A 10,020-nucleotide genomic window follows, 5' to 3' on the forward strand; every position below is an offset into this window, starting at 1 on the left:
GCCGGGGCAGCCATCTTGCGTGTGCCCGTGCTGCTTCCCCTGGGTACCAGACTTATTTCAGCCCGGGCAAGGGCTGCGTCTTTGTTGCGCAATCTGTACTTTTGTAGCGACTCCCCGTCTTTGATACTGTATACCCACTCGTGCTTGGGCTAAGTTTTGATCACTTTCAATCGATGTTTTGGATTTATATTTTGCACCGTTCTGTGTTTTTTTTGCGAGTGCGTCACTTGTGCATGGACGGTCTGCGCTGCGCATACGTATAGTTGCACTCGCGTTTAATCCCTGCGTGCCACTTCCCTTGTCGCCTGTCCTATGAATGAAGACCGCTTGCCTGTTCTGCGTGTCTGCTGTATCCTGTGTGCCTACGTGGCGTGTGACCCCCCGCCCCCGACACCTGCCATGCCGTGCGCGCGGTCTGGCGTGGCTGCTCTGTGGCGGCGCTAATAATGCTATGCACATAGCTCATGGCTTGACATACAGTAGCTGTGCGTTGCACCTGTTCATGTCCCATATGCCCCGCGTCTCACTTACGCGGTTCCTTCCTGAGCTCCGAAGAAGGAGTCTGTTGTCTTAGTCTTTGCTTGCTTTGCTCTCAGGGAGGCCCTGTAACTATGCCCGCTGTACTTCGCGGCTGCCTCCCCCCTGACACCGCACAGTGTCGGTTTAAGGAGGCTAGTGCAAAATATGCTGCAACAAGTAGCGCCGGCAACGTTTTTTTGTTGAGATACGGGTATTCAAACTGCATTTGCATGACATTCATATCTGTTCTCCCTGCAATATCTCATCCCCATGGAAACCCCTGTGCAGAATCCTCAGCACGCAGCACGCGCGGGTTGTGCCCTGTTCTGCTCGGTGGGTTGGCAGCGCGACGGCCTGATCGGATGCACCCGCATTCCCTGCGCTCCTTCTCTCTAAGGCTGCTTTAGCCTGTTGCTCTGCCATGATATGATAGTTAATTAATATAGCGCCTATAAATGTGTTTCAAGGCGCTTCAAGGCAAGGGAGGGGACAAGGGAAAATAAAACCACATTCTTGCAGGCCATGAACAGTGAGGATGTGAAATTAACTATCCTACTCGGCCTGCCGACATTTCAGATAGTGCAAGAGCTAAGACATAGATAAGGAAGGGAGGGGGAGAGTGGGAAGGAAATGGAAACAGACAGGCGACTACCGTACTAGGCCTGACGACATTTCTAGTAGTGCCGGAGGAAAACAAAAGGTGAGGGAGAGGGGTGCAGAAAGGTAGGGGAGGAACAAAACAAGCAACTATCGTACTAGGCCTGATGACATTTCAGATAGTGCTGGGGGGGGGGGGCGGAAACTAGTAGGGGGAGCAGGGGACAAACAAGGTTGCTAGCATACTAGGTCAATGAAAATTCTGATAGAGTAATTGCATTAAAAAAAGTAAAGGGGGGGGGGCCGGAGGAAAGAAGGAGTGTGCCATGAATGTGCCTGCCCGCCTGCTCTGTACTTCTGTTGACCATGCCCGTTCTAGGATATGCCTGGACTTGCTTGTCACGCGCAGCACGTGTGTTCACCATTGAGCGTTCATTATATAGAAATGCAATGTTTGCATGTCTTTGCGCTTCTTAGGTTCGAGTCCTGGCCAAGGACGTGCCTGCCAACATGCGCGAAGAGCTGAGAGCCGGTGTTGAGTACATCGTGTCCCTTGCCAACCGGCGTAGGCACCTGGACCCCCGGAGACTCGAGATGTTCAGGCTAGAGCTGACCACCCTCCTGTGCCAGAAGTTCGCGGGCCACTGGTATCCCGAGAACCCCAGCAAAGGGCAGGCCTACAGGTAAGTCACAGGCTCTGCCAACATTTGATTACCTGGTACCGGAGGAGGGGAGGGCAGTTACGTCCCAGCCATAATGCATCAACCATTGGCTTGAGGCCCTCAATGGCAAGCTGTTTATTACCAGTAAATCACTATTGTGGACCACATAGTACTTTTGGACCGATTAGCCCTCAGCGTCTATCAAAAGTTAAAAAAAGGCAAAACATGTGTCTACAATTTAGATGAAATAAAGTACTGCTAATAGACTAATGCTTACATTATTTTATTATGGCTATTTTTTAACTAATATTCGTGCATGGGAATTTCTTCACTCGGGTGGAGGTGTATAATGCTTAACCCCTTGTGTGCTCTCCTTACCCTCAGGTGCATCAGAGTGAGCCGGGAGGAGCCGGCAGAAGACCTCCTGCTCCAAGCTTGCGCCCGGAGTGGCCTTTTGTACTCCCATCTGTCCCTGCCCAAGGTCATGACCCTCTGGATTGACCCCTGCGAAGTCTGCTGCAGGTGAGTTTTGAGAGTGGGTCTGGAACACGTGTGGGGGGATTTCATGGCAATGAACCAGAGAAGGGGCGATTGTTTCTTCACAGACTTGCTTCTCTTTAATTCCAATTTCACAAACTCACATTAAGTCACTCCGATGGTTTGTATCAGTGCAAATGAGGGTGACAGGCACACTATCATTTGTGAGGAAGCATGGTATGTGGTACGCTGTAATGTGTCGAATACCTCTGCCCGGGCAACTCACTCCTCTATTTCAGCCCCCTGCTCCAGTGACACTCGCAATGCAGTTTCTTCATTTAACTGCTCTGCGCAAAGGTCGAATGAGGACAGTTTGAGCAGCTATCGCTCAATGACATGACATCTTCCCCGGCAATATAACGTTTATAAACTGGACAGAGTGTCTGTCAAGACAGAGGAAGGTCACATCTCTTCCCCTAAACACTTCCATATTCCCAAATGGTCACCCTTCCCGGGTCGGGGAAGGATGAACACAGTGACTCATTTCCTTTATTGGTCAGGATTGACTTGCCTGCCTTTCTCATTCCAAGGGGTCGCCAGTGCTAGAAAATGTTGCTGGGATCCAGTTGGTTCTACACATATATCTATGGAATTTATGAAGTTCAATCCCCGATGGGGTGCAATGCAGCATTGCTCTGGGTACATACTTCTGCCATGCAACGATTGAGCGCGACCAGGGCGAAGACACATCTTGCCATTGGACATGGTGGCACGTCATGCCGATTGCATAGTGTGACCAATCCTAGGACGTGCCGCTCTTTCCTAATAAACAGAAGGCTCCCTGAAGATTCATCGGTTGCCATAGCAGCAGCATCACTGTGGTTCCCAAATCATCGCGCAACGGCCCCAGGGCTTTTCTTGAAACCCATCTGTACTTTCAGTGTCCATTTCCACTCCTTACATATGGAGATCCCATCAAGAAGAGTGACCAGCCAATAAAAAGGAGAACGTTTTGCTTGCCCCTCATCCGTGTATTGACACAATTGCTGAGCTCACCTGGGAAACTAGAGCGGGATCCCGGTAGGGATGCAGGTGTTTGTAGGGTAGAATTTGATATTCTACCCTATCCTGCGGATGTCTTGATTGTCTTGATGGCTTCAACCACCTGTTGCAAATTGTGTGCAAATTGATTTTGATTGGTGTTCAGATAAGAGGTTTTGCTTTCCCTCAATCGTATTGGGCCATTTCCCTTCAAGCAAAGCTATCGCATCTCTGTGCTGAACTGGTTTTTGCAGCTCTGCCCGTGCACCAGAACAAACACCGGCAGAACACACTGCTATTCCAACACTGACACACAGCATGGTATCACAACGTGCCCTGACTCTGATCTGTAGCACCCCTTGCACTTTAATGCCGTGACCACATTTGCTGTACAAAAACTCATCATTGTATAGTACTCACAACCACACGCAGCCCTGCCAGCGCACCCGAATAATATCCGGCAATTCACTTATACCAATGAATAGAATATAACCCCTTCCAATGCTTTCCAGCCTTGACCTGGAGCACTCCTCTCCTACTAGCCAACCTCTAGCAATGCCTCTTAAACCTAACCACCTTGTCTTTCTCCTTCTCGTCCAGGTTGGGAGATAACTCTCGGCCCTACACCGTGGCCACGTTTGAGTTGGAGAAAGGGAGCTCCGAGAAGTCAGCTTTGGCAATGCAAGAACAGGACACTTCTGATTATTACTCGGATGTTCAATCAGCAAGCTCCTCTGATGATGAGGGCACTGGAATTGACCCGCCTAAGGTTTCCACGATATCCCCAACTGCACAGGTACTGACAGAAACTTCTCTGATTCAGCCCACACAGTATCACTGTAATCCACTTCTACTTCCTGTTTTCATTTTGGATATTTTCAAGACCCTAAGCATGTATCATCTACAAGTGCATGCACACCACATCCCAAGAGCAACTTCTCTCGTCCATCTCAATGGCTATGCAAATCTCAAACATGTGCATAAACAAAGAAGGGTGGAGGTTTTCTGTCCTAGTCCAATTGTAAGCTCCAACCATCTTTCTAGCCAATGAATCGGTACAGGACCTAAATACCGTCCTACAGGACAGTTTTCACTGTCCACAGCCCCATGCATAACAGATAATCATTTTACTTGGAGAGAAGTATAGTTCTGCCCATTCACTATAATGTATGGTTAGGCATGCCCCCTAAAATCTGGAACTTCTCATCCAAGAATAAAATGAAAATCTTTGCTTTTCAAGACCGGCCTAATAATCTAACAATCTAGGATGACTCAGGCTTGCCCCGCCAAGCTGCAGTAAAATCGCAATGTGTTTATATATAGCCGCTGTTTTGTAATCCTATGTTGTAATGTAAAGTCCAAAAATGTATTTCTCAAAGCACATTCCCTGAATTCGAAAAAAACTGTAATGTCTGCATGTTTGGATTGTTTGTACTCAACCAAATTATAACATATCCCACCTGTGAGCATCTACAACATCTAGACTTCAATGACTTTCCCACCTAACAACCCTCAATTCTCGCTCTGCATTAAAAAACGCTTCTGATATCTGCCTCCTTCTCGAAGACTTTGCTCTCAAAGTTCTCACCCTCACTGAGACGTGGTTCACTGCCACCTCTGTCACTGCTTTTGACACACTCCTGCCTGTGGTTTACAAGTTCCTCTCCAAGCTGAGGTCTAACCGATCCGGAAGCGAAGGGGCCTTAATCTTCCCTGACTGGATCCCTGCCACTATCCTTCAAACTCAGACTCCTCCATTAAATGCCTCGGCTGCAGGCTTGGCATTTCTCCAACCCCTTTGCTCACACTTGCCACCATCTACAGAACCCCTGGTCCGGTCACCTTTTTCATCTCTGAGCTTCTTGCCACTGTCCTTCCGCAGCCTCTGCAACTTTCTTACCCGCGGCCTCTGCTGCATTCTTTCCCTCACTCTTCATTCCTCTGGTCCGACACACTCTGCCAGACATACCCTGGATGCTCTCATCTCTTCAGACATTCCTGTCTCCAACCTTCTCCCGGCACATCTCTCCTCGTCTAACCATTCCCTCCTGTCTTCTCATCTGGATCTCTTGGGTCTCCCTGCTAAGCCTCTGCCTGCACTGCCTGTCTCCTTCTCCATGATCCGACGGATGAAGCGAGTGTCAGTTTCTGCCTTTGCTGCAACTTTCATTCCACCTCCCACTCCTGCCATGGACGCCCACACTGACTCTGCCCTTGCAAATCTTCACCTTTCTATCACCCTGAATATCCTTGCCCCTGTCATGAGGATCCGCATGAAGCCTGCCTCCAAGTGCAACACCTGGTATGATTCCAACCTAGTAGCCTCTCTGAAACGCAAGTGCAGAGTGGCTGAGCGGAAGTGGCGGGCATTAGAGGCATCCTCTGACAAACTGGCCTGTTCCCTGTTCCAAAGGCAACAGAGACTCTCCATGCACTTGAAAAAGAGAGCTCACATCCACGCCCGTATCTCTGGGGCCACTAACAACTTTGACGAACTGTTTAAAATCTGCAACAAACTTGTCAAGTCTTCTTCAGTTTCCACATCTCTCCTGCCATCCATGACCCTCTGTACCTCACTGGCCTCCCACTTCCTTTCCAAAACCCAGGACATTTTCTGTCTCACTCTGCTCTACCCTCCTCTCTCCTCTATCCACTGCTATCATCCCTTAAACCCCCTTTCCCCTCCTTCTGTCCCATAGCACCGGATGCAGTTTCTAGACTATTCCTCTCTGAAGTCTCTTCCAAACAGGGGCTCCCCTCCTCTTCCAGAACTATCAAGGACAACAGTGCCTCCCTTGCGCCTTCCCCGGATGATTTATGTAACCACTCCTTCCCTCAAGCACTCGTTTGTGCATCCCCTCCTTAAAAAAGCCCTCTTCTGACCTCTCCTGCCCTGCTGACTATCTCCCTGTCTCCATTACCCCCGTCCCAAGCAAACTCCTTGAGAAGCTTGCCACCTCCCAACTGCCCGACATAACGAATCCGTCGGCTGTCTCCACAACCACCTTTCTGGCTGCAGAGCTGTCTCCAAACCCAATTTCTCCACTGGATCCCGGTTGCTACTAGGATCAAATTCAAAACCCTCTGCATCATCCACAAGGCTTTCTGGGGCCTGGGACCCCGCTACATCCAACTCTCTCTTCCTAAATACCCCCCTGCTGGAGCCCCCCAGTCTGCTATCTCCAACTCTCTGTGAATCAGAAGCTTCTCTAAGCAAAGAGTGGTGGGTAGGATGTTTTTCCTCTGCAGGAGCCTCCCTCTGGAATGGTCTCCCTGGCCCTCTCAGGCTTGAGCCGAATCTCCAGAAGCTCGCAAACACCCTCCTTTTCTCCTCCTCCTTCATTCTCCCACTCCCCTGCTAACACCTTCTTCTGCCACAGTGACTGGATGCCTGGCTCCCACTCAGTCCACCCCCATCCCCTTCCCGGCACTTACCTGCATTCCCTTGCTCTTGCTCTCTGGCCTTCCCTTGGCACTTGCACTTCGTCCTGTTTCCCTTCCCACCTTAGCACTTTGCGTGTTTTGTGCAGGCCGACAACCCCCCCCCCCCGCACTTCTTGTTCTGCACTTGCACGATCCGAATGTCACAGGGCCTAGTAGGACCGTTATTGTATCTTTCTCCCTTGTTACTCCCCATGCCCCCTTTTTTGTCTTGTGATGCCTTGAAACACCATGTGTTGTATCGGTGCCTTAAAAATATCCAATAAATAAAGAAATTCATTGTCTTAGGTTTTCCATGGAAAAAAAAATGAATAGATCAATTAATTGCTACATACATTAAACCAATTTCCCAATTTTATTGGAGAACACATTCTAAATCAAACTTTTACATTGGGTTCTTTTGGAGTTTACCTGGGTCCTGTAAAGTATTTCAGGGTAACGTTTTTGGTGACCTGTGAAATGGGTTACTGTCACCCTTGGCACTCTTCTCACCTAGCATTTTCTGTCTCCCCAGGAAACAAAATCTGTTTACCGCGCCACGCCACTCTGGGTGCCTGATTGGAGGATAGCACAGTCCTACTTAACAGCGTTCCACTCTAGCGGATACTTTTACCCTGATTCAGAGCATCCGGGCGAATATTCTCCGATCAGCATGTAAGCTCCCGCTGAACACGCACTGCGGCGAGCGCATCAGAATTCTGAACTGCCGATTCTGCAGAAGAAATCCCTCATCCTCGGCTGCAACTGGACCATGAGGACGGGAGATGAGGTTTGGTGAATGGCCCTTGGTGGGGTTTCTATCATCACCTGGGAGACGCCCATCGCTTTCTCGGGAGTGCTTGCAGAAAGGCAAATGATTTTCTCAGCAGTTCGATTCAGAAAATGACCCAATTATCGCTTTTGCAACAGTCACAAGTCTGGAGCTCTTCCAGGAACGCCTCACTACCCAATTCAACATTGAAGCGCAACTCTTCATCCGGAACTTGCATGGGGCTGCAGACTCTTCACAGCACCCAATTCAGAACCAAAAGGCACATTATGGAAGTTCCAAGGCTGCCCTGGGCAGTTACTGTACCTTTTCTTGGGCGAGGACTGGCAGGAGGATTCTCTTTTCACTTCCACAAGCATTCTATCAAAATCATCACATCACAACAAAGTGCCCTGGGCAGGTCCCAGGCTCCATATCTTTACATCAAGGGAAAAGACACTGTTTCCATGGCTTGAATGCACTTCTCATACTCTGTTTTGCATCCTCTAATTGCTGTGATAGTTTGAAGCAAAATGCACACCATCAGGAACTTTAGTTGTTGGCCAATGCTTTCTCCTGTTCCTGCCATTCCTCAGGCAGCCCCTCCTTTGTTTACTTGCCTAACTCTTTGTGTCCTCTCTCCACCAGATTTTCATGCTCATTATCGTTCCTTTTATTCCAATTCCTACTTATCTCACACCTTCTTTTCCCCCTTGCCATCTCCACTTGTGCCTTTACTTTCAACAGCCCCATCCTACTGTCACAATTTTCCATTTCCCACACCTGCGGTTCCCTGATGTTCTACTCATCTAACTTGCCTAGTCCTGCTTATCTATAGATCCCCTTCTTACTCTTGTAGCTCCTCCCTGTCCTACTCTCCCATTCCCGCAAATCTAGCACCTTGCCTAACTACTCTTTTCTCTAATTGTCTAACTACTCCTGTCTTCGATATGTCATCTCTATACACTGCTTTCTTAACTACCTAATCCTGTTCCCCTCTCCAGCTCCTTGTTTCTGTATATCAAACTTCCCAGGTCTAATCTCACAGTTCCCCATTTGCTTACTCTTGCAACCCCTTCCTATGGAACTCACCCGATTCCTCCTGTTTTACTTCTCTAACTCTCTTGTTCTCATCGAACTCTCCCTGATCTTTCCATCGAATGCCTTGTTTTTTCCCACCATCGCCTCCTGTTCTGCTTATACCAAATCCTATGGGTCATCTAATCCAACTTCCACTGTTCTTATTGAACTCCCCCATTATACTCGTCCAATCCAACGCTTCCAGTTCTTACTCTTCTTCCTCTTCCTGCTCTTCCTGCTCTTTGTTCTTCCTCTTCCTGCTCTTCCTGCTCTTTGTTCTTCCTCTTCCTGCTCTTTGTTCTTCCTCTTCCTGCTCTTTGTTCTTCCTCTTCCTGCTCTTTGTTCTTCCTCTTCCAGCTTGCCCTGTCTGTATGCATCCAATGGCTTCTGTTGCGGTAGAATGGAAGAGTGTTGTGAAGACCTGGCCCATTCCTGGCCTGGATGCTCTTTTTTAAAGGGCGGACACAGCTGCTGTGTTGGTGGTGCAATGTGTATTCATGGCGATGCTCCACCTGGTACCCAGGCTTCATGGGGTAGATGGTTCCAAAGGAACTGAGAAAGGGTAGCTTGTACGTCCTTAACTTAATCGCTTCAAATTGAAAGCACTCCAAGAAATTAGATGTTTTTATTTGACTATTTATTTTACGTCTTGATATCTGCATATTTTTAGTGCAGAAAACATATTGAAGTGTTTAAGATAATCCCTAAATGTAAAATCATTTTTGGGAGACCTAAGGAGTGCCTTCATCACATGACATTTTCTGCACTCAGGCCAGGCTAACACCTACCTGCACAATGCATTTATTGATCTGATCGCGCAGAAGCAGACTTCGAAGAGCTCTTAAATTCGAAGAGCTCTTAAATTTGTCACACTGTGTCACTGTTGCTAGCTGTATTATGGGTCCTTTTCTGGAACTGCATCTCGGGCCAATATGAGCCCTGTTATCTGTTCAAGTTGTTTACCCCACTTTCTTTTTTTTTTACTGAACCCTATATTTGAGATTGTCTACTCCCTGAATACCTGTGTGATAGCAATAACAACCTATTGCATTTTTGTACATCACCACTGTAAATAGTTTCTGTACATATGAGCTATGGTGCCTTTCTTGTAAATACAACACATGTTTACCACTGCCTCCCAGGAAATGTCCTAATACACCTTATTTTTTCGATTCATAGTTGCTGTTGTGCATTGTCTTTTATGGAATACAACGTTGAGGAATGCTTGCATGGGATATTGTAGTGTCTGATGGAGTAAAAATCATGTGCCTGTATTCATCACCTAGATTGTCATGTATGTTCTAGGGGGTGGAGATGATGTTAAATTAAATGATTTGGGTTGGCAATGGCACCCGAGGCGAGGGGTCTGATGCGGTTTGCTTCTTCTGGATTCTACATTCAGTTGGTTGCACCTCTGCTGTCCTCCATCAGCTAAACTGAGCTCAGCAAACCCCT

General features: G+C 48.1%; 1 protein-coding gene across 1 annotated transcript; it reads left to right on the top strand.

Annotated features, from left to right (window-relative positions):
- The first annotated feature begins 1,597 nt into the window (after window positions 1-1,597).
- Window positions 1,598-9,772, top strand: LOC138528828 (protein BTG3-like). Its single transcript, XM_069640726.1, has 4 exons — window positions 1,598-1,799; window positions 2,163-2,300; window positions 3,897-4,092; window positions 7,252-9,772. Exons 1-4 carry the CDS (start codon window positions 1,627-1,629, stop codon window positions 7,393-7,395), a joined length of 651 nt encoding a protein of 216 aa, XP_069496827.1. The 5' UTR covers window positions 1,598-1,626; the 3' UTR covers window positions 7,396-9,772.
- The last annotated feature ends 248 nt before the right edge of the window (window positions 9,773-10,020 follow it).

The sequence above is a fragment of the Ambystoma mexicanum genome, chromosome 1q (assembly GCF_040938575.1).
Source record: "Ambystoma mexicanum isolate Mex_15411 chromosome 1q, UKY_AmexF1_1, whole genome shotgun sequence".
Classification (NCBI taxonomy): domain Eukaryota; kingdom Metazoa; phylum Chordata; class Amphibia; order Caudata; family Ambystomatidae; genus Ambystoma; species Ambystoma mexicanum.